This window comes from Cavia porcellus, unplaced genomic scaffold (assembly GCF_034190915.1).
Source record: "Cavia porcellus strain 051 isolate PalLab524CR breed Dunkin Hartley unplaced genomic scaffold, mCavPor4.1 scaffold_4, whole genome shotgun sequence".
Classification (NCBI taxonomy): Eukaryota; Metazoa; Chordata; class Mammalia; order Rodentia; family Caviidae; genus Cavia; species Cavia porcellus.
In genome coordinates this window covers 37,956,867-37,983,297 of record NW_026947487.1, presented here as the reverse complement: position 1 = coordinate 37,983,297, position 26,431 = coordinate 37,956,867, and the positions used below count along the sequence as shown (strand labels likewise).

At 35.9% G+C, this 26,431-nt stretch overlaps 1 protein-coding gene across 6 annotated transcripts in view; it reads right to left on the bottom strand.

Moving 5' to 3' along the window:
• Positions 1-26,431, bottom strand: part of Gpc5 (glypican 5) — a 1,275,996-nt gene that overhangs the window by 972,232 nt on the left and 277,333 nt on the right. For all 6 annotated transcript variants that reach the window (XM_063246926.1, XM_063246927.1, XM_063246929.1 and 3 more), the window contains exon 4: positions 16,697-16,833. In XM_063246926.1, coding sequence (XP_063102996.1) covers positions 16,697-16,833 — 137 coding nt within the window. The remainder of the gene's footprint in view (positions 1-16,696; positions 16,834-26,431) is intronic.

Below are 26,431 nucleotides of genomic sequence, written 5' to 3'. Positions count from 1 at the left end.
AAGTTGTACAGCTAGATTACTCCCTTAGACATTCAGATTTATTGATCTGAGATACAGATGGTTATCTGAAATCTTCCTACAGCTGTGATTTAGTTCAACTCTCTTATTTTATAAATAAGGAAAGTGAAACCTAGTAATGTGGGAAGACTTATAAAAGTTAAATAAAAGTCAATTATCATTTAGTCAGGTACTGAATCAATACAGATTTCAACATATCATTTAATGTATTAATTAAAAGCTCCATGACAACAATATCAGGACAATGTTGAATGACTGATAAATCAAAGTTGAAAGAATAGATAGCAAAATGTTTCCACCTGTTTTAAAATTTTATGCAATCATCAAATTTTTAACAAAACACACTTCTGCATAAATTGTTATAGTGGGAAATATGGACACAACATTTGTTCCTGCCAAAAATCTCACTTAGCATGCAGTATGTGCAGACAGAAGTGATGCATACATTTAGACCAGGCTAAGATGTCCACTGCGGGAGTTAGGGAGCAGGGTAAATGCTGCTCTCTGGCTAATGACCAGCTCAGTGCACCGTGCCAGCGCAGCAAAAAAGGAAAAGACTAGAGCACAATTGCTCATTCAGGCCCCGCAGCCTTGTTCGCCCTGAGCTCTCTGAAGGCAAGGGAGAGACATGGACCAGCATAGTGATCGCTTCATTGCTTTCCATGCCCTTGAGGCCAAGCATCAGTGTGGTCTCCTGATCTATCACGTGGTTAAAAAAAAAAAAAAAAAAAAAAAAAAAAAAAAAAACTATACAAGGAAACACAGCCCACCTCAAGGTTCTTCTGTCTGCGTCTGTTGTCAATAAAAATGCCCAGCTATTCCTAAAAAGTTGAGCAACACCTTCAACTGGCTCTGTTGTTATCACTGACTTTTTAAATAGCTGACTTGACTTTAAATTATAAAAGTAATAAACCTTTTCTCCATAGTAAAATAATTCAAAGTTATGTGAAGACCAAGTCAGGATCTCTCCTTTCATGACGGTGATATCCTTCCTTCTGAAGGAAGGTTGACAGCCTGCTGTTTATCTTTGCTCAGCTTTTTCTATGTGCCTATTTGCAAGCCATCTGACAGAGGCAGACAGCAAGACAGACAGACACATAGAGGGGGTTTGGATTTAAAAGTTAGTACTAGGTTATATCTATGGATGAAACAGAAATCTCTTACTTCCCAGTACATCAAGAAAGTCTTTCAGGACAGTAAGTCTTACTGATTTTTATAAAGATGTATACTCTTTTATAAACTGGATACAGCAACAGTGGCATACTCTTTAACAAAATATTTCACTAAGCTAATTTCTGTTTTAATTGACGAGGCTGATGTACTCCTTACACATGTGGTTTGAAGAATGGCAACCACAAAAGTTACAAACTTCGCTGAGATCCTGGAGGGCTGTTTGCCTTTGAGCATCTGGTCGTTACCTACATTTGATTTTGCATTTTATTTAATTAGACATTGCTGGAAACAGGGCTATGTTCAAAAGGCACACCTCTCCAGTTGATTCCCTCATCCCAAGGCAATTTGTTTCACTTAAGACATTTATAAATTGTCACATATTGTATTTCCTGTCTTTTTTTCTCTGTTGAACACAATACAGAAGAGGCTATTTCTAATTTTGACCAAAGCTAATTATCTGGAAAAGCATTAGAGAAGAATCTTATTTTCAAACAGAGCTTTTCTCTGTGGAATGTCTCAAGCTACGTTTCTTTATTTAATGACATGTATTGATTTTTTTCCTACCCCTAAAGTCAGTCTACACATAATACAGAATCCAAATTAAAAGCAGGGCCTAGCACACTGTTTGAAAATATCTGTAGAACAAAGGTCAAATGTGCAGTGTGCTAGTTAACGGCCTGAGGCAAACTTAAGGTTAATGTGGCGCTAATGAGCAGGCTCACCCTGTGGAGATGCCTGACCACCGCTGTCAGACTGCAGACATTTAAAATGTCAGTCTCCTGCTCCGCAGAGGAAATATATAATTACATGTTTCTAGATAAGAACTACTTTTTCTTGCTGTTCTGAATCTATATTTAATCATTTAACTTTATTCTCACCTAAGTCATTCTCTTGGACAATATATTTTTAGATTTGTATTCCACAGCCGTAACAGCTCTCATTGTAAATGCTTGCAAATAATTAAATCTATGTAGTTAGATGGGGTACGGAGGGACTTAATAGTCTAGCATCCTGGTCCCAGAGAGATAGGAGGAGAGAGTGAATACATCCCTGAGAAGAAATGCAAAATATGGTACCAGGCACGTGTATCACAAACATAAATGTGTCTCAACCATATTACATTTATAGTTCATTAAAAAGGAAAAAAAGTGTATTTGTTCTAAAAGAGGAGCTCATGAAGTCTGCTTTCCAAATGTGCCCACCCCTTACCCCACTGATCATTATGGGTACTGTGACCTGAGGTCCCATCTATTCTCAGAACTTTCCCCTCCGTTTAAGTGATCCCAGGTTTTTCTTTCCTCTTAGCAAGTCTTGTTTTTTGTGAGACATGATTTGCCCTCAATAGAGGATTGACTGTGGGCTCACAATGCAGATAAAGGGTTATGACCGGGGTGGGGGTTGGAGGGGTGGTTTGAGATGCAAACCAGGTACCCTTCACAGAGGGTTCTTTTCAGACAAGTGCTTCTCATTGAGCATTCTCTTATAATATTGTTCCAGCCTGAACTGCGAAGCCATTTATACAATTAGGATAGATACCTCTATCCTTCACTTTTTTAGTAGGTTTCCAAACCATATATTACCATTAATGTTCCAGTACAAAGCACACTTTCTGAAGGCATTCTCCTCTAAAGTGATTTAAACCTGTTGTCAGAACTAGAATTTCAGAACTACCTCCAATATCTTTGCTCCGTGTTGTGTTGTAAAAATATACCTTAAAAAGCATCAACTCTATGCTCCATTAGGAAAGACTTTAAACCTTTTATGAGAATAAACACTCCACCAAGTAACTAAAATTTAAAACAAACCAGTTAATAACAAGGAAACTGGTGATGCATTTAAAAAGATATGTGATATAATTTCTCTATTGCTTAACTTTTTATTCATTTTAATCCAAATGTGAAATTAATTGTACAGTACTAACAAAGAAGCATCATATTAGTTTTTCATGACTGGGTCAAAACCAACAAGAAAGTTAAGTTAAACAACATTTACACATCTGTTGAGTCTAATATGTTATTCACATAAAGAATCATTGTTGTACCTCTATTTTGATATTCTGCACCTTATGGCAAAGTTTAAACATCTTTTTTTATTCCTTTTTTTCTGTAAGATATTTTCAGTGATTACTAACACTTTAACAATAATCATCATGACTTAGAGAAAAAAATATATTCTGGATAATATTTTCCTCTCTTAGCATTAGCAGACCACTAATAAAATATTTTACTAACCTGTCAATGAATGAAATTCATTTTACACTTATTTATATTTTTATTTTACTACTATAATCATATATTTCTAGTTATCTCTTTCAATAAACTTATTGGACTGATGGACATATCTACATGGTACCCATGCTTGTATTTTCAGATATTCTGTTATCTTTCAGACCAAATACTTGTGCTTCTCTACTCTAGTATAAAGACGGGTTCGGAGATCAGGAGAGTTCAGATTTGATAAATTGTTTTAGATTTTAATTTTATTCCTATTCTTGTATTTCTCATTTTAGAAAATATTGCTTTTTAATGTTACTTGGGACTCACATATTATTTTATTCCCAATTTCTGATGGGTGGTATAGATTATTATGAACTAGGATTGTGCAAGGCACAATCACTTTTACTCAATTATGACAACTAAAATATTTCCCAAGTGATAGGAATTAAACTGCTATAGTCTTCCATTATGATTATTCATGTGTATGCTTGTTTCTATCAGTATTAGCTTAAATTAACCGATTTAGACAAATCAAATAAAATTAAGATTTAAATTCACTAAGTTGACTCAATTCATAAGACATCCAAGTTGCAGTGTTCCACATGCAACATGATTTTTGCTGATGGAAAGTAATACCAACATAGTAGAAGAACTTTAATTCTGCTGACTTCAGAAGTCAGATACAATGAATCACATTTTCAAGAAGTCAAATTTAAAAGTCTGCATCTCTATAAGTAGGGGCATAAGAAAAGTCATCTTGAAAGTTCCTTCTGATCTTATTTATTGTCCTTCCAAGCCAAAGAAGTCACAATTCTGAAGACAATAATTAAGATGTGTACCCTGAAAACCATTGCTTTGATTTTTGTTTTAGAGTGAAGATGGGAGAGGGGAGCGTCTCTATCATGTGGAAGAATCCACTCTGAAAACATATTTCTTCTGCTAGTTTGAGGACAGCTGCGTGGACTTGGCAGCTTAGTCATTTCCACTCAACATGCAACTAGATACAAATATTAGTAACTCTTGGTCCAGCCTGCTTTGCATTTTCCCCTGGCATGTGTACGCATCCTTAAGGCACTTCAAGTGCCATTTAAGATTTAAGATGTTGGAAATGTTCTTTCCCAGGCAAAACAAACTGAAAGGCAACGCTTGACATGCCTGCTGCGGTTGGAGAAACTATGATGCTTCCAAATGCAAATTAATTTTGCTATGTCAGTAAACGGAACAGGCTGCACTTTTCATCTTGATGTAACCCCTAGTGATTCTATGAACACTCCTGAAATAATTTTATATACTCATTAAAACAGCCAATTTCAACATGCTATGTGACCTTGAAAAACAACTCAAGGGAGCTAAACTTGAGTTTCTTTTCAATTCTGCAGCTATTTACTTACTTTCTCAAAGAAGAAAGAAAATCTCCTTTCTGTGAGAAAAAAATCGACAGAAAATAAACCCTCAGGTATATGATTTGGGAAGAATTTCATTTACAGTTTGATGTGAGCAATCTAGATGAGACAACCATACTGTCACCAATATAAACAATTGGAAATTCCTCCTACTGCTATTTGGCAAAAGTACCACCTGCAAATAGAAAATTTTTGTTGGAGAACCAGTTAGAAAACTATCCCACTTAAAAGTCACTCTTCCTATGGCTTGGAAAACATATACCTTACGTTTTCTGAAGTGGGCATTTGGGAAGATTTATTTCTATGCATATTCTCCTAAGTCAGACCACCTTGGTATAACAGACATTTTGCTATGTATATGGTATAACAGACATTACAAATTAACTTGAAGACCAAAGTGTTATGGAACACTAATGAAACTTAAGGTATATGCAGTTAATTTTAGGTTCTCTGAAATAATCTATCCTTATCTAAGTATAAAATCTATGGGAGTTCTACTTGCAGCCGGTGACAGTTACAAAAAGTTTCCTATAATTATCACTAACTGTCAGTATGAAAACAGAAAAAAATAGGAATGTATTGGATATCAAACATGTGTGTCCATAACGATGTCTAAAACCAAATGCCACTTCAATTTATAGTTCATACCAAGTAGGTGAAGGTATAACTCCTTTCAAGACAAGCAGCATTCAATTTTTCATTGTCTGAACTTAAAGTTATTCCATAAAATGGCCACTAATTATCTCATGAATGCCTAGAAAATAAAAACAAACTTATTCTTAAGTCATATTTAATATTAGTATCAGGAAGAGTAAATTGCTTTCCAGCACCACACAACTCCACGTGTATCTGTTTATGAACTTGCTTTTTCTGGAAATGCTTTATCAGAGTCTCAGTGGGACACAGATCCCCAAAGGTTAAGAACCACTTGACTAACTTTTGCCATATGTTTGCTCTGCCTTCCGGCATTCGCTTTTCCTGTGTGCCTGGCTTTTGACCCCTGCAGGTCCTGATCCTCATAATTCCTGTAGGTCTTGACTCCACCCTGCCTTGAACCCCACACTCCCTCAATGCCTCACCTCTGCTACCCTCTCTGGAGCTTTGTCTTGGCCTGCTGTGCCCCGGAAGCACTTACTACCACCACTCACTAACCACTGTTTTAAATTAAATGGAAGTCTTCTCACTGAAGGGAGCAGGACTTTTATTTAGTAAATTAAACCAGCAGGTAATAAATAATAATGGCACCTCAAAGAAGCATTAACTTCCTTTTAGGAAATGAATTGTAAATTGCTTTTGTTAGTGCTATAAGGAGATGTTAACTTTTTCTCAAAGAGCTGACTTCTTTCTGATTTATGAATGTTATCATCCATGGAACATTTAAATTTTTAGTATATCACTGAGCCCAACATATCTCAACAGTGACTTACCGCCGGAACAAACACATATACCCCATGTGCTACATCAATTTTAAAATTAGCTCACTTTTTGTTTCATTATTAAATCATTGTGATAAATAGGATAGTTACTGTAAGCATAAATTCATGTATTTTAAGTTAATTTATCCCATTTATGATGAACCTATTTCCATTTAGGTAATAATCCTAAATAACAGATGTTTTCTCACATAATTTATGGATAAATTCTTCTTTACATTAAATTAATTGTTTTAATCACTTCACTGTGATTCTCTCTCTCTCTCTCTCTCTCTCTCTCTCTCTCTGTTTGTGTGTGTGTGTGTGTGTATGTGTGCGTGTGTGTGTGTGTGTGTGTGTGTGTGTGTATAGGATATTGTTTCAGTCCTGAATCAGAAGTATGCCTTACCTCATCTGTTACCTCAAACTCTTAAAATTTCAAAAATCCTCTTCAGCTTCCATTCTCAGTGAATAAAATCATTTTTTCCAAGTGACAATATTCTCATTCAACTAAGAATTTAATAAGCACATTAGAATGGAAATGCCTGATGATATTATGTTACAATTAAATTTCAAAGATAAAATTGGGAAAAATCTCATAAAACAATTCAAGTTATGTTTTATTTCAAACATTTAAAAACTATTCAGTTCTCAAAATTTTCCTTTCCCTGCCTTTGCATCAAAATTCTATCTGACTTTAAAAATATCTTATTTTTACTGAGCACCTGGGATAGTCTCTGTTCCCAAATACTACACGCCCATCGGTGCAGCCAATCCCTTTCATCACACATTCTTACATGAGAGGTTCAGCTAATTGGAATGCTTGCCCATGGAACAGATGGGGCCCTGGTGTTGAAGCTCTGTCTTAATTTATTGTCCTGGGGTTTTCCTAATTACCCACTTAATTGGCACAGCCACACCACTTTGAAATAATAATGTACAGCTAATTATCACCGATTTAAGCTTGCTAATAGCTTATTCTTACCAGCTAACTTCAAGAAATCAAGTAGGGAACAGGAACTGCCACAGGGAAATTGCTCTGTCTGGGATAGTTTAGACAGCTATATGAGTACAATATACCATGCAGCTGTGTAGTTTGCTTTCTGCCTAAGAAAGAAAACTAGGGATGTTTTGCAAGTTATTTAAAGGAACAGTAGCTCTTCCTTGCCTTGTTCAACTCTGAAAACCTCTACAAATGGCATGTAGCAATCATCTAGAGTCTTCAATTAACTGGCTGTTAGCATGCTATGCAAACAGATGAAATAAGGTTAGTCTTGAACAAATACAATCACATCTCCAAAGTAAAATCAAAATAATCCTACTGTATGGTTTAGTTCCCCTCTTCCCAAATGGAAAGATGATTTACATAGTGCACAAAAGAGCTTAGCACATGCCTTATTTAAGAACATATTTTAGTAAGGAAATTGTCCTGTTAGACCGGTGTCTCGAGGAAGACTCCAAGGGCCTCGCTCTCATGTAAAAACAATGGGGTTTTTATTATTCCGTGTACACGGGGTCCTCCAAACAGGTGGAAACGGAGAACCCTGAGTTGGGGCAAGGCTGGTGTTTTTAAGGATGAAAACCGCAAAGCAAGCAAGCATTGTTACAGAAGCCAATCATAGCAGTTAGAGCAGAACAGTTGGTGATTTGTCCATTTGTGATTGGTCAGATCATGAGGGGTGACCAGTGGGTCAGAGTTGATTAACTGTCTTGTTTTGCACAGCTTATTTTTAGGTCACCTAGCTCCTGTGTGGCTTGGTTCTGACATACTTCCCAATCTTGATTAGCATAGTCAGCAGACTTTATCTCTGAGTTTCCTGACATAATTACCTTACTTTAGCACCACAACCTTTCTATTTGTAGAGGGCAACAATGGTTAACATATCAATTGGGTAAGATTTTACAATTCTTTACAGAAGAGAGCATTGATTAACATATCAATCTTTTACCCAGGGAAAAAGGAAGACACACATTTACAGTTACAGGTATTACTATGATATAAACGAAGCTATTTCTGTGAAGAATGTACAATCTAATACAATCTGATGCAATTAACACAATTTGTGACGGGGCTACCAGATAGGGAAGACCCAGGATGTCAGGAGCTAGTACCTCAGGCCTTTGTTTTATGGCCTTTAGGAAGTTAAAACTTAACCTAGTTGGATTTGAAGGGAGAAGGGGAGGGGAAGCAGCAGATGGAACGAGCTTTTTTCGTCTCTTCAGTCCTTTTTCAAATGTAGGAGCAAACAAAAAGCATGTACCTAATAGAATAATTTTCTATAAAATGAACATAAAGAAAGAAGAGAGACAAAAACCAAAACCTGGCTAGGACCCTGGGTCTAGAAAGATATCTATATTTAGGGCATTATACTACAAGTTTTAGTTAGCTTACAGTTGTTTTGTGTTTATTTTGGCACTTTTTAAAATGCAGACATCTCCAGGCCAAATTCCCTAGAAGCAGTGCCTGAAACAGGAATTTGGAGAAAAGTAATTCTTTGAAAGAGTCCTTTTAAGACAAAGGGAATGAGGAACACAGGAGAGGGTACAAAGTAAAGAGTTAGACAAGGATATGGTTGATCAGAGACTATAGGGACTACTGAAGTGTTTCAGTGTGCATTTCTACATGCATTTGATCCCACCACGTTGAAGTATCATGTCAAGGAGTGCACTGCCTGAGAGCTGCTGAGCTGAAAAGTAGTTGAGGTTCGTGGGAGTCTAACTCTTTCCTCAGGTGGGTAAGACAGGTGGTGGCTGATCTCCAACATAATTCCCAACAACCCATCTTCTCCCCTATGACTGGGTATTAATTTCTATACAGAAAAGAGCTGAGCTGTCTAGCCTATGAGATTTTGCTGTAATGGCAGTGAGTGATTTCCAAGGCTAGATCATAAGACTATAGCCTTTGCCTGACTCTCTCTAGATATTTACCTTAAGGGAAGCCAGTCATACTGATGTAGGAACACTCTGGAAGCTCTATGGAGAGGTCATCATGACAAGAAAATGAGTCATCTGCCTGCCAAAAGCCACATCACTGAACCATCTGTGAGACAATATTCCAGATCTTCAGATGACTGATGCCATCTTGACAGAAAACTCCCTAGGGACTTAGCCAAACATCCCACAGCTAATCAGCTCCCAAATTCCTAACCCAAAGAAAATTGCATAATATATGCTGATTGTCACTTTAAGCACTAAGTTTCAGAGTGATTTGTTAGGTAGCAATAGATAAGGGCTACAGATGTTCCTATTTGTTGAAGGCAATTTCCCAGAGTATAGGAGCCATGAGTTATTGACAGAGAGAATACACCAGTTAGGAGGCAGAAAAAGTGACCAAGTAAAGGCAAAGTGGGTAAGGCAATAGTTTTACACACACACACACACACACACACACACACACACACACACACACATATATATATATATATATATATATATATATATCTCACTTTAGCTATCACTCACTAAATTCATCCCATGAAACTTTCTATACTACTGTATTTACAGAGCATCATGTCAGAAGATTAATTATGGCTTAGAAATTTACAGTTTTTAAAATGGTAAATTGACAAAAATCTAGAATGCTGGGCCCAATGAAAATATTCTTCAAAAATAAAGATCGTACAGACTAACAAATGCTAAATAATTCATTGCTAGTCATCAATGAATTCAGTAATCAAAGAGGGCTGGCGTGTAGCTCAGTGGTAGAGCACTTGCCTAGCATTGCAAAGCCCTGGACTGGATTGCCAGTACCACCAAAAACAAACAAAAAATCAATGAAATATATACATTATAAAGGTAAAAAAGATAGTTATTCTGGATAGACACATAAAAATAAGGGAAGCAAGCACAGAGAGAATATAGTATATTGTGGGAGACAACTCCAGTGACTCCCTTTGAATTCAAAACAATTGCTGTGACTTTGATTACTTGGAGACTCATTTCCTTATACTGATATATAAAAGGCTGGTTAGGGTATTTCCTTCTCTCTTCAATTGGCTTGAGCATTGCAAATAAGGCTAGCTGAGCTGTTAATGTGTAAAGTCTATAGCCATCAGACAGTCCTGTTTCCTCGCCTGGTGCTCTCCACAACAGGATTGAGCTGGAGAGATGTTACAACAAACAGCTCTGAGAATGTCAACCAGGTACAGCATCAAGATAAGAAGCTAGGACTCTCCATGACACAAGAATTTGCATATCAGAAACCAAAGTGATAGCCCCCCAAAACAATTCCACTGTTACCTTAATTGGCTTATGTAAATTGATCCTTCTGCATATCTTTATCTCTGCAAATTATAGAGATGCCATTCTTGCACCTGGCCAGCCAGCTCAAGTTACTCAGTAATCCCCACATCCTTACTATCACTCATCCCTGAGCCACGCCCCTTTCTTCACAAGAGAATAAATGGTGGGAGAGGGCTAGGATCCGGGCCTTTGTCTGCATGTCCTAACAAGGATTGGATTTAGGACCCCTTGGCTTTCCTTAACTTGGAACATGTCTTGGTGTCTACTCTCGCCATGGGTTGGATTGGTGATAGTAGATTCGAATTAACTTGCTGGGATTCCAATAACATCTCAGTGGGATTACAAATATAACTTTTTGGATTGTGAGGAAAACTAGAAAGAAAATTACAATACTTGAATGACTGAACTCAATTTTTGGGCTTATAATAGTATATGAGTAAATAAAAGTATTGACTACCTAAGATTAAGGGCAATAACAATGTCTTCAGGATTGTGAAAACATTAGTAAAGGTAAGATACTTGTTATATAATAGCATAAATAGAAAGCACATAATGGAGCGAATCTGATCTGAGTTGCTTGTATTACTCAATGAAATGGTGAAAGCTGCAGTACAAATTAAAAGGGAATATTGTGCTCTCTATAGTAAACATAAAGAAAATAATAAAGACAAATCTAAAAAGTTATAAAAAACAATAAATACCTGTTTAATCAAAACAAGGCAAGAAGGGATAAAGAAGACAGTAAGAACAAAACAAAAAGCAAGATGACTATGTACTACCAACTACTTCAAATATACGTGACTAGAACAATGAACTAAACAACACAAAACTAATTAAATAGCACAATACTAGCAAAACAAAAGCAGCTGAAATAATAAGACAACAATGGTTATGTTAGGGTATAAAACACACTACCCTGAAATATGACTGTAGAGACAAGAATAAACCACCCCAGACTATAACTCTTTTGCTGTTGATACTTCATATTGGATATTTTGAAAAACTACAGATACAGATACATCTTTGAAAAGCTGCCTTCTGTAAAAGAAATTTACAAATTCAAAGGAAATTTCCCTAGGAAACAAACAATCTTCATCCACCTTACATTGGCTCCATTCACCTTCTCATACCTTAGCTCCACAACCCCAAGCCAATGTTATTTTTGGTACTCAGATGCTATCTGCGTAGACTCAGTCTTCTGGCCCTTCTTTGAGTCTCAGATTTTGGTGCAGTTGCATAACTACATACATAACTAAAGTAATTCCTTTCTTATTAGTCTGTCTTCTGTTAATTTATATTCCAGCCAAACTACTAAAGAGAAAGAAAGGAAGCCACTTTTCGGGAGAAATTGTTTGAATACTGGAAGACTATATAAGTTAAACTCTTCCTCCATCACAAAATGTGAAAACAACTTAAGTGAGGGTGCAATCATTCTAATAATTTTAAACAACAAAAACTGAATATTATGTTAACTATAAATGATAACTATGTAATTTCAGAATACTATGACATTTAAAATTTTAGCAAACATAAAATTGATTTGTTTTCATTTACAAGACTAAAGTCATCAATGCATTTTATTTTGTGTATTTTTTTACTACCACAGAAACTATATTGAACTATAGTAACTGCTAAATTGCTGTTCTGTAACTTTCTTTTAATAGTTTAATTTGGTTTAAATTATAGAGATTAGTTTTCAATACCCATAATACCATGTGATATAGAGTAAGTAAAAAATGGAGATACCTAACTAAGAAAAAACTATCATGAGTAGAACACTAACTTATAGGAGTTAACTCAGGAAATATTACCATATTTCTTAGCTTCATTTTTGTAAATTACGCCAGGCAGTTGTTTAGTTAATAATTTGTGTGGGTCAGATATTTATTCTCTTTATCTTTTACAATAATTTTTATTTCAAATAATGTATAATAGGAAATTAAAACAAATCCATAGCAATAATTGGTCAATTATATTATCTCTATGTAGCTACTTTATCTACTGTAAATTTTATTTAAAAGTGATTTTAGCTTTTCATAAAAATGGCAAAGATTATAGAAAATGAATATTATCAGCTTTTATGAAAATCTTTACTGGAGAAATGTTGACTATTTTTCGAATTAGGGAAGCATGAGTTTAAAAAGCATTTTTATCTATACTTTAATTTCATAACCAAATACAACCTTATTTTCTCAGATATGATACAGAAAGGTTAGCTAAGCATACTCCGTGATTCCTGCTACACTGGCCATGCTGCTGTAGTCTATCCTTGTCCATCCTCATCTCACTTAGGTTATCTTATTTGGCTTACTAGCAGATAACTGACCAGTGCAACAGCATATGAAGGCTTCATATATATAAATTTGGAATGAGCATAAGGTTAAAAGAGAAGAAGAAGAGAGAGTGTTTTAAGAGCACGTTGTAAAGCCTGCACAGAGCTTAAAAAATTTAATTTGGAAATTTACTTGTAACATATATAAATCTACATTCCTTCTGTAAGAAATATAATGAGAGAAACAAAAAATATACAAATGGGAGAAAAACTATAATAGCGTATATTTTGATTTAGTGAAGAAACATTTTTAAACAAAATAATTTTATATACTAGATGTCAAAATTAAGAATTTCTATTTAACAAAGGTAATTTTAGTTTAAGTTACTCATGATATACATTTTGTTTATATACAAATAAAATTTTATCTTAGAGATTGTTTTCAAATCACAAAAGTGACAAGTGGTATATAGACCATAAGAAAAGTAATTCCTACAAATGGCTAAATTATATTTTAAAAAGGAATCTAATAAAAAACCCATTTGAAGTGAACTCAGAGAAAACTCAAAGTTATATGAAATAATATAAATTTTAATGGCAAAAGTTAATCCTTTTAGAGTGGCAAAATAATTCATCTATTAAATGAGACTAGAACATGAATATATAGAAAAACAGAACAAGAAGAACACTTATAAATTAATTACAGATAAAAAAAAAAAAGAAACCAGTTTATCTGCTTCAAAAGAAATACAGTCTCTCACCTAATTCCCTATTCACAGAATTAGGGAACCCCTTGGAAAGGAAGATTTGGTTCCCTTAAGAAAGAATACTGCATAAGAACAAAATGATACAGCGTAACTCTTCCTCTATCAAGAATTCCCACGAACTCACTCTGCATGGACGTTTATCTTGTAGATCCAGAGTACCATCGTGCTGTCATCTAGATGAATGTCTACAGAAGTCAAATGAAGATGGAGCTCTAGGCTCAGCTTGAGTCCCAACGCACCCGTGAGGCCAAACCTCTTGTCTGTACTTACATCATCCTCTTGAACACACATAGGTAGTAGTCTTTCTTGCCCTTTGTACAATCTCACATGTCTTCCACATCTCATGCCATGAAGGCCAAATCAAAAATCTCTAAAACTGCCTTTCCCCACAAAAGTAGCAAAACAAAAGAATAACTGACCCATGAGAGCATCATCAAAGTTGTAAGAAATGTGAAGGTGGTGTTTCCTAACCTCTAGCATTTACCCCACCTGCTGGGCTGGTCTTTGTAAACTAGCAGATGGTTGGTGTGTGATAAACAGAGCCACGGGTGGACTCCTGTTACAGAAGTTTCTTTGTATGTGGTGTCCACCAGAGCTAGTCGAAATAAGTCCGGACACCTGCCATCCAGCTAATGTCTAATTTGGCATGTGCTTTTATCTCCTTACTAAGGATAATCAAAATATTTAACTTTCAACTGGCAAGGACAGCGGGGCCCCTTCACTGTTAGACCTTAGGGGAGTCCTCCCAGCCCCTGACAGACAGGCGCCTGGACTGTCTGGGCATCTCGCAGGACACCATGTTGACAACAATGTATTGATCACATCATTCTGGATGACTTAGTACACACAGACACATCTCTGGTGGTGAAAAATATTGACATTCAGGTACTTAACAACTCATCAGGGTTTCTAACTGTGCTCTGCATCTTCTTGAGATATGGAAGGTGAACCAATAATCAAAAAGACGTAGAGTGCTTTTTATATCAATTTGCTTATTCAAGGAAACAATTGCACACCTGAGTGTTGTTATAACCTATTTATAGAGTAGCCCCCAGAAGTTTTATATGAAGAAAAAAAGGTTCTGTAGCTTGCTCATTTGCAAATAGCATTGAGCCAGATGACCCTAGTACGTCTATGAAATAAAGCATGGAATTGCTCATTTGATTTGGTTGCTGGTTGGTTGGTTATTTAAGCTGGCCTACCACTGAGCCCACATAGAAACTACACATTTGGGAAGATCACAGAAGGAACTATGCAAGATGAGAAGCCTGTGATGACCTAAATGCTGTCTGATATGCCAGGCTACAAGATTACATTTATATAGAAACAGTAGATCATCAAGTATAAGTGATCTGTTGAAAATTAGGCTCAAGAGAGTGGACAAACACCAGTAAGAGGCATGAAAATGCAGCTCACACACAGTACCTATTGTGCCTGTATCATCCCACCTACTTCAACTGAAATTTATGACCTCTTGGAGAATAATTGGTTGATGAGGGATAAATGAAATTCAGAGCTAGTATATGGATAGATCTGCACAATATATAGACAAGATGCCAAAACACGCTGCTATGACAATTGAGCACTACGTAATAGTGATGATTTTAAAAGCAGTGTAACACTGAAATGTTTACAGACTCAAGCGCAGCTTTCCTCATCGTGTCCTTCGAGTGTACAAGTGTGGATCTGGGATGTGCTTATTCTGAATTATGACTAATGGATGAGGTTGTTGACAGCTCAGGGACAAGAAGAGTGAACTTGCAAGATCTGCAGTGGGGACCAGTTTTACTGCCCAGTGGCCAGTGTTACTTCTCAGACTTTCCACTCCTATGAGCCTCTCGTGTTTCTGAGGCATTTTCTAACATTTCAATGGGACCTGCATATTTTATCCCAGAATAAACAGTGTTGTGGTGAGTTTTGCTGTATTTTTCAGCTGGGTTGTTTTGGTCTGAAATGCACATGATCTTTACGATCTGACCATCTTTATCACCTCGGGTGGTTGTTGTTGCTGCGGCTGGTGCTGCAGTTGTTAAGAACCACTCTAGGCAAAATTCACTGATTTTTCAAATATGACTGCTGATCATTCATTACAGGTGTGAAGAAGAAGAAGAAAAAAGAAAGAAGAAGAAGAAAGAGCAGGAGGAGGTGGTGGTGAACTGATGTATTGCTTACAAAGCATCAGTTCTTTTCTACAGTTAGCAAATAGCCACTGGATCCACTGTGGATCCAGTGCTTACAGACACCCAAGGTGAGAATGAGACATTCAACACGTGACCTCCAAAAAGGGAATGAAACCAATTTTAGACAATAGAGACTAAAGTACATAAAATATTTCAGGTATGAATTATCTGCGAGGTGTTATTATAAGTGATTATTAGAAAATATAAACAAATATGTAAAATTCTGAATTTCAATTCAGTAAAAAAATGAGAACCTACTATTTCCAAGCCATAAATTGGTTTACTAAACATAAAGGGAACATTTCCTACAGTCTCTCTTTTGTGTGTGTGTGGGGGGGGGGGGGGCACTTGCCAGACAGGCACTGCACTGCTGAGCTATATCCCCAGCCCTCCTAGAGTTTCAAGAGTTTTAGAGTATAACAATATTGCAAATATTAAGAAAAGGAACACAATGAAGGCTTCAATGTAACTGAAATAGTGACTGGCATAGTAGTGGAAAAGTAAGTTATAGAAGCAACCCCTCATCAGTGCTCATTATTTTGTATCCACAGTCATTTTTATCATTCCAGGTAAAAGTATGAAAACTTCTTTTTATACATTTTAGTTTAAGATATCCTAAATTTTCAGCTATACTTACTACATCATGTAAATGTATTTTGTTTTACACTGTCCAATACAGTCACCACTAGCCATTTGTAGGATTTAGATTACAATTAACTGAAATTAGACTGAAAAATCAGTCCTCTGTTATACTAATTATTTTAAATGCACAACGAACACATAAGCCCGGATCTGTCACATTATGATATACAATACCTTCTGTTATCATAGAAATTTTTATTAGTCTCACAGATTAATGGAGCAGGTGGAGTTACTGAATTTGAACGTTAGGAAATGTGGATCTTTTTCTCTCCATTCTGTATCAGGGTCTAATTAGCGAATACATTCTATTCTGTTGTAAAATTAATGGCTTACTTTCTTTTCTCTTTCTGGTTGTAAAACAAATGTCTTACTTTCTTCTGTTGGCAAGTGTGTCTTCACCATTCCGTACAGAGGTCTTCAGAATTCCTTGCTTCTCTTTATTTGGATCAAAAGAACAAGGAGGGCTTTGTGTGGGTGTTCTTACTGGATGCCCACAAATCTTATTCACCTTTTAAATGGAAAACATTAAAAGACAGTTAGAAACTATGCTTCACATTTGCTGAGAATGCAACATTTTATGAGTCGAAAAAGACACATCCTTGCTTTTATTTCAAATAATAAACTTTAATATATGTAATAATTTCCATTTTTCACAAAGAGAGGAGCAAATTATCCATATTAAATGGCAACCATAAAAATTAATGTCATGTTCACAAATACAGTATTTGTGTAGAAAACATATAAATTTAGAGAAATAAGTTAATAATGTGATCTGCTTGTGACTATGTAACTACTTAGCCAAAATAGTTTATAGTTTACATTTTTGTGTATGAACAATTATATACTAGTGTTGATTTTGAAATAAAATTTGTTTTCAAATATGCACTATTTTTCTTAATGGGTCTAAGAATAAAAGCGAGTTTGTGCAGTATTTCTTTGGTTCCTTCTTGAAATAACAGTGAGTATGTTTAATGTGAACATCTTATTCTGCAATCATTCTATATCTTCCTTATATCCTGAGATTTTTTTCACGGTGTTATTATGGTCACTATTTAAAAATTGTGTTTATCTCAGAATAAAATTCTCTTTCTAAAAATATCTATGTAGCAAATATTGTTTACATAATTACTGTTGCAAAAATAAGCTATTAACTTACCATGTAATATATCAAAAAGATTTGTATAGTAACATACACTTGAAAAGGAAGACTAATATATCTGAAAATATATAAAACATTGCCCTAGGGTCAGGAAACTTTGATTCTTGTCTAACATTTCTTTCCTTAGTGCTAAGAACTTGAAAACATAACACAATGTCTTTGAAGCTGATTATCTGATATGTAAAACAAAAAAGATAAATTGTTCCGAAGTTCTTCATTCCTTTGAGTTTTCCAGACGATATCCATTAAAGAAGATATGTATTATATTCATTTATTTTATACATACTTATTTTCCTTCTAATAATTGCAAACCACATGTATTAAATATTACGAAATAAAAAATGATTAATCAAATTTTCCCTAACACACTTTACAACCTGGAACAAAAGAAAAAGATTTCTCTGCAGTTATCAAAATGTAAATTATGTGTGTAAATCTGAATATCAGAGGAAGATAGGCTCCTTCCTATTTGCGAGTGATGGAAGAGAAGGCGCAATTCACAGGCTATGCCAGGAAAGACTACTCTATTGGGATGAGGCTTTGGGCATCTGATGCGTTTGAATGTATGGAGGTTGATTTCAATTCAATCAAATCATGAATAAATATTTATCGTATTCTGTTATAAGTACTACACTATAAATATGAATAAAATGTGGCCCACATGCACCCTGTTGAAATGAAAGCCATACATGCAAAACACTCGTTGCATTATTGCATGAATTATAAGAAAGCAGCAACATTGTAACACACACAAAAAAATGGGCTGATCTACTCTGTATGGGGTGCTCAGGACAATGCTTCAGAAAGGCCTGTTGAATAGCTGGCTAATGGATGAACTATAAGTTTGTAAGGTAGAAACAGCAGGGACAAATATTGCATAAGACAGTAAACTAGCAAAGAGCTACAACTTAACTACACATAGAGAACAAAAGCAATAATACAAGAGAGTACCAGAGCAAGAAGTAAGGATGTGAAAGACATGAGAAGACACAGATAGGACCTGACTGCCATGCTAAAAAAACTGGTTACAGCAAATGGACCACAGGAAAAAGTTTCCAAGCTGGGAAATATTTGCTACAAGAGCAAAAACGATCATAGCAGCAGTGTGAGACGAAAGAGAATTACAGGCCAGGGGAGAAAATTTAGGGCTCAAGGTCAGCGCCAGAAGCCAAAAAAGGAAGCAGATGTAAGAGGTACTGAAGAGAGACAGACAGTAGCACCTGGAAACTGACAAGGTAAATGATCTCCCAGCCAAGAATAATGATGACAAGCAGAGGGGAAAATCTGAGAGGAAGTTGCCAAAGAATATGGATCTGATATAGAAAATAGCTAAAAGCTTGATTTGCCTGCAAAGACGGGGTCATGCTAGGTAACAGTAAAAGGAAAAGATGTTTCAAGTGCAGTTGGAGACAGATTGTGGAGGGTAGGTTGGACATAAATCTTTAAATACCAGACCAAGAAGTTTTATTTATTAGACAAAACTCCATCAGTTGCTGCATGGAAACACGTAACATCAAATCTGGTGTTAGCAAATGGATCTGGCAGTATTATAAAAGTTGAAATAGAGAAAACAAAACAAAACTCCTCAAGACAGGTAATGTGTGAACAGACTCCTCTAGCATTCCCAAGGAAGGGAATTTTAATTCTAAACTACAGTAGGGGCAGTGTTTATGGATTGAGAATACAAATGAAAACAGAACTTGGTGAGTGATCCTTATGTAAGCAGTGTAAAAACTGTAAGGTCAAGGTATTAAAGGACTCAAAGTGAATTTCCAACTCCTGAGGCTAAAAATCAGTGATAGTGAGGTGTAAATACATTAGGAGGGTGCTAAAGATTCAAACAATGAAGTGGGAGATCCTTCCTTGTTAACAACTCCTACACAATTCCTAGTAACAATAAGATGATGATGATATAATTAAAGTGGAAATGTCCAGAGTCAAGATCTCTTGGGTGCTATGAGACATTTCAAAATAAAGAAGTACAGAGAAAGGTGATCAGAGTCTGCGATCATGATCCAATGTGACTAGTTCAGGGCTGCAGAGTTGTATTATCAGGGAAGTTGCATTATCAGGGAAATTGTATTAATCTCAGTTCTCACATTCTTAAAATTCAAGAAAATGAAAGAACTTTGCAGTTATAAATTAAAAGAAAACTTATTCCATCCTGACCCTCCCATAAAACCATATTTGCTATTGAACATACAGGTAGGAAGAGGGAAAGCTGAAAAATACCAGCTTTCCCGGATCTCTGTTTTCATTATCACTTGCAATTCTGTTTACAAATACAAAAGAAAACGCATTACCAGGGACTTATAAGGTATCTTTGATTGTGTCTAAAGATACAAGCATATATGCTAGAGTCCAATAAATACAAGTGAATTTCAAAGTCTTATATTGGTTGAGTTGTGATCAGAGAGCTCTGCCTCACATGTCATTGAAAGACAACAGAAAACCATCTGCCACCAGAACATTAGTTTGTCACCTTAGCTCCCCTGAGGTGAGCCAATTTGGACAGCCTATTTCAATACTAGTACCTTCTTGCTATTAAAAAAAATAAACCTCTCACACTTACATTGACAGTTTTTCATCTGTAACTCAGGCTGCAATTTCTTTCTCCTTCTCCTCCCTGGTCTCTAACCCAGTCTCCTGCAATCAGTCTGAAGTGTCTCCAAAACAAAATTGTTTTCCTCCCTCATGCTTATCAACTCCTGCTGTAAGTCCTATCTCTGGCTTCCCACTGATTTTCAAGTTCTTGTCTCACCTTGAAATTACTCTCTGAGTTGCTCATAACCCATATCACTTCTCCCATTCGGATTAAGTGTTGGTTTCAACAACTCCTTGTTGCTTAACTGACTTTCACTTATTCTCAAAGATTTCTTGGCGTCACATACAATGTATAAACGTTGTTAGTTAGCAAATCATCAGAAACTGCTTAAGGGACCACTGTGCAAGTGAAATAATAATAACTAAAATAAGGAACAAAGTACATTATGATCAAATATATTGTGCTCCAATATATTAAAACCTACATTTAAACTTTCAAGAGGAAATATGCAATTTGACATTTTTTCCAATTTTAATAGATTTTTGTATGTTTTCTCATGCTCAGTGCTCTTATGACTTTGTTATTTATTTGTTTGTTTGTGTGGTACTAGAGATTGAGCATAGGAAATTGCACTGAGCTATATTCTCAGCCTTTTAAAAAATTATGATTGGGTCTCATTAAATTGATAAGACTGGGCTCAAATGTGTGATCCTCTTGCCTCAGCCTACCAGAAGTGCTGGATTACACATATGAACCACCACACCAGCTGCCCTTATGGTTTTAGAAGTTAATTAAGGATAAAATCCATCAAAAAAAAAAAAAACTCAGAATGAAGAAAAGTTACCCAGACAGAGATGAAATCCATGATCTTAGGTTTATTCAGTAAAAACAAATTGGGAAAGAAGTAGATGGAGCCAGACCTTGGGGGTTGGATCAGAAGATAAGAGGAGGAACAGCAGCTAACCCCAGAATCATTGTATTTAGACTTCATTTTGCAGACTACGGTAATATAGTAATGAGGAAATGAACAGAATTATCAAATATTGTTTTTAGAAGATTTAGCAGGATTCTTTCAACACAGCAGGAGCCATTCCCCTACACAGGATAATATTACTGAGGAAGAACCAGTGTAATTAGAAAGGAAGGGGAAGAGAATGAAGGGGATTTAGCTGCTGTGATGCGATAAGAAGGGGACTCTACAGCTGTTGGCAGTTTGGACATGATGAGTAGAACATTATAGAAATGACAATTGATACATGGAATTTAGAAGATGTATCAGTACTTGGGATGACTGGCTAACTCTCTTTAGAATATTTCTCTAGAGTGATTTTTAGAAAGCAATTTTAAATGTTGGATTAGAGACTTTTTAAAAGCAAATTAATCTAAGAATCATCTGCAAACACCAACAGTTAAACCTGTAGAAACGGATGAGAGTACAAAATATATATAGCATGTAAAGTTCAGTAGAAAAAAATCTTTCAGAGGCAGAAGGGAAAAGAGAACTCAGATGATCTACCTCCTCCTCCTGCGTGAAATAGGTGGAAGAGTGTTTGATGTTTATATCAATAAAAGTGAAAACTAAGTGAAACTAAGTGATTAGAGAACCATCCCCTAAAGCTATAGAATGAGCAGCATACCAGTGATGCACACACTAGAAGTTCAAGGCACAAATAACTGCAGAAACTAGCTTTGATTAAGATATAAAAAACTGTAACCATAATACCACTTTTAAAGTACTACTAGAGTCTAGATTTGCAACAGAAAATATATATGTAGAGAAGTGTTAGCTATTCAGAATCCATACAGGATGATCTTTAAATATAAGTGACCCATGGAGAATGCTGTTTGTACAAGGTACCCATTTCTTAGGGACAAATAAATACGGCAATGGTAAAGTTGAATGTGAGAGAAAATACTGCCTCTTGCTTGGAAGGGCTGTGCATATATTTAGTTGTAGTTAGCAAAGAGTACAGAATATTTTCTTAGAGGCGTGAACTATCTGAGCTTCAGTTGCTGGATACTCTGTCTTCTTCCATCTCTGTCCAGCTTTCCAGATATTGCCTCTAAACAGGGTTTCTGTTAGTCATTTTTATAAAAGTTCCTCTCTAACTCCTATAATACTTCAAAGTGAGGAAAAGAAGGAACAAAAAAAGAATCATGGAAGGAGAGGAAGAACGAGAAAAATAGTTCAATCATCTTCCACTGGGTCCACTGTGAGTAGGGATTTTATTCTGCAATACTAATTTTGTACATCTAAAAACTAGTCCACCAGAGGGAGCTTCTGCATTTCAGCCCTATTCATCATCAGTAATTAAACTCATGTATGGGTCCAATTAAAATCACTTAGTTTGGGACTCCTAAGAAAAAAACCCAACTTGTTAGCAGAAATAAATAGGTGATGTGATCAAAAAATGTGGTTAATGTTTAATTTTTTAAAATAAGCCTCTCTTGTGAGTGTCTGTAGTTATGCTCTTGTGATTGGCTGCCTCAGTGTCCTGAACTGATTGAAAATGTTTAGCTTTTGGAAACATTTTGGCTTCAGGGGAAGACTCAGGAATAAAAATGTGCCAGGTCTCGTGAGTAAGGTGGATGGGACAAACTATAAACATTTACTATATTTATTGATCATATCGAAAGTGTTTAAGTACATAAAATCTTTATAAAAATCATGTCTTTTAATGAAATTATTACACTGATGCTTTAAAGCAAACATGTTCAAATGAAAACTGGAAAACCAACCCATAACTTCAGTGTGATGTGTCCTGGGTCAGTTGACCTTGTGTACTCAGGAATGGATTCTGAAACTTACCAAGAATTTCTGATTGCTCTCTTTCTGTCATTCCCATCTGTGCTAGGTTTTCATTGCTATGACCTTACATAAACAACTTAGAGAAGAAAAGATCTGGCTCACAGTTTTGGAGATTTCAGCTCATGACCGCATGGTTTCACTCTTTCTGAACCTAGGAGGTGAGGAAGGGAATTATGATAGACAGGCATGGCAGAGGAATGCTGCTTACCTCATGATGCCCAGGAAGCAGAAAGAACGCAGAGCCAGAAAGGAAGACAAAATATAACCTTTAAAGTTATGCCCCAAGTTAACTGATTCACCCTATTAGGACTTACCTCCTAGTAAGTCCATCCAACTATGATTGCCGCCAATGGATGAATCCAACAATGATGCTAATGAGTCCTTGGAGGACACTTTAAACCACAGAGCCTACTGTCTTTCTCTTCTTTCTTTTTCTCCCTTCCTTCTTTTTTCCTTCCTTCCTTTTTTATATATTCTTTCCTTCCTTCCTTCTTTCTTTCCTTCCTTTTTTCCTTCCTTCCTTCCTTCCTTCCTTCCTTCCTTCCTTTTCTTTTCTTCCTTTTCTCTGTAACTCTTGATTCCAGTTATAGGAACACATCAGTTTAGCAAGTTCTGAGGATAGAAGGCCAATCATGTGGATTTTAATACTTATTTAATCATGAATTACAATATTGTCAAATCAATTGAGAACCTATTGTTTATAAAGTATTATTATAAGAGGTAGGAATATAGCAATGAATCTGATCATAAAGAGTTTATACTCTAATGGTAAAAACTGAAATTCTAGCAATAAATGATTTCTTTATGTCTTCACTATTTGTCTCAGTTAAAAACAGGTTACTGATAAAGGATGGGTTACAATGGGCATCAAATGCTTCTATCAGGAAGCCAAGAAAGACCTTTTTAGAAAGTAGCATTTCAATTGTGCTCTGAATGAAGATAACAAGCAGCAGTAAGGAAATCACAGGAAAAGCTCATATACAGACAGAAATTATAACTGATCTACAAATACAGGGAAAAAAGTTCACTGCAGATGGAAACTGCCAGGTAGTACCAGGGCAGAGGGGGATGAAGTCAGGGAGAATGGCCATTTTGTGGCTCATATACCACTTTGTCAAAGGGTGAGTTTGTCTGCTGTGTGAGCTCAGCAGGCTTAAAGAGTACTGAGCATGGTGATAGTTGACCTTTGCATTGTTAAAACCACCATACTGGAGAGAAGTTTGGATAGACATGAGACAGTGATGGACACAACAGAAATACTGAGGTCAGATATGGAAGTTCTTGCTATGTTTCAGGGAGCAGATAATCCTAGCTTTGCTGGGGTGGTTCATAAGGACAGCGATTCAACTAAAAGATGTATGTATTCTGAAGACAGAGATACCAGGTCTTGAATACAGCAGCTGGAAAAAAAGAAAAAAAAAAAAAAACATGTATCTCAGAACTGACTTCAGTTATCTTTTGTCTGAAGCAACTAGGCAAATGTTCGTGTCATTAAATATTATGATTTGACTAAGGGATGAGAGGATTTGGGGAGAAATTAAAAGGACATGTGTAGCTTCCTAAGAATAGTATTCCTCCAGGAGCAGCTGTCAAGTAGGTTGTCAGTGATAGGAACTGAAAACTCAAGGGAAAAATCAAGGAAGACAGGCAAACGCTGTTATCAAGAGTGTGCAGTTAGGATGAGAAGATACGGAGGAGGAATGCTGAGAATGGCTTTCTGGGCATGTCAGCACTTAGAAGGGAAGAAAAAGAAAGGTTAAGAAGGATTCAGAGAAACTGTCAAGCAGGAAAAAGTATCCAAGGAGAGCGGATACCCTAAAAGACACATGAAGAAAACATTCTTATATAAAGAGGAAATGATTAAACATGTCAAAAACTACTAAAAATTCAAGTAAGCTGAGGAATAAAATTTAATCACTATATCACATGAGGAAAATAATCATTGGTGATTTGTAAGGATGACTAAGGGGTGAGAGGATTTGGGGAGAGAGAAAGGAGACAAAGCATAATCACCCATGATGCTGTCACAGGTCAGTATAAATCGGAAATATATAAAGAAAGACTTTGTATGTGGAGCTCTCAGAGAAGGAATGGAGTAAGTCTTTTTTTTTTTTATTTTTTGCTTTAGAACCGAAGCTATTGCTATTATGATATTTTTAATAAGCCAGACTCAGTTTCAGCTTGATCCAGGACACTTCTATTCCTCTCCACCCCAAAACAGTGAGATAAAATTTTCATAGTGTGGAAACACCAAGGAGACATGAAGTTAAAAAACAGAAAGAAACTTGAATTTGGAATGTTTTTCTTTCTACAGTCATCCATAGCTCATCAGAACTATATTCACATGGATTGAAGGTGGTAAATCGTAAAACACAGAATCTAAGACAGAATGACACTATGCAATGTATGTACCATTGTTGCCCCAATTGATGTGTTTTGAAATTTTATTTTAGTTTTGTTTTCTTTTTCTCCTTAAAATTAAATGAATTTTGGAAAAAAATCTAAAACAGAAGTAAAAGCAAGAAATAGAAAATGAGGGACAAAGTGAGCTGTTCGTAACATTTCTATACAATAAAATTATTCTGGATTGGGGCTGGGGATTTAGCTCAGCGGCATAAGCGCCTGCCTTGAAAGCAGGCAGTCGTGAGTTCGATCCCCGGTACCGGTGAAAAGGAAAAAGACAAAAAAAAAAAAAAATTATTCTGGATTAAAATCACAAGACGAAATCACCTGCAATAATAGGAGAAGAAAGCCATAAATACACTGTATTTGATTTGCATATTTAAAGTATTGGGAATGGGTTTGGTAAGATAGAATCAGAGATGGCTGAAGTTGTCAGATATACAGGTCGAACTAAGGAGCGTAGATAATCCAGCAGTTTGGGGATCTTATTGGCCAACTGATGGAAAGCAAGGCACAATAGGGTTGATCCTGGAAATCTCAGCAGTTGGCCATGTCAGATTTACAGAGAAAATGTACTATCTGCCTTTAAATAATTCACTTGCAAACTGTGTCCCTGTCTATTTTTTGACATTTATAAAATGAATATACTTAACTGTGAACATACAATGATTTTGTATTTTAAAAACCTCTAAAATATAATTATTTTTTTCTCTAAGTTGTGTGACGGATCACTGGTAATGGCAATAAAAACTAAAACTAGAATATGTTTTCCTGAGTCTCTAATTACTTTTGTTTGAGGAGTTTATAATCTAGTTAAGGAGGTTTGATTTCCAAGTGTGACACAAATTGATAAACAGACAAATCCAACACAGTATGAATAATGCCTCAATAGGGTGTAAAGGATTTGTTAAATGAATGTTGTAAACCATGAGGTGTATAGGAAACTTCATAAAGTAACTGTGAACAGGGGCACAGAAGACGGTTTTATATAAACTGTGAATCACTGTGGAGAGGGAAAGGAAAGAAATCTCACTTTGAGTAAAGCACTGGGGATCGCAAAGGATTCCAGAAAGTGGATGTTAGCTTGGCTCTACTAGGAAAAGCTTGTTCAATTGTGGTTTTCAATATGGAGTCCAGAACAATATTTTTTTGTTTTATGTGATCTTTGGGTTTTATGAGAGACGAATGCC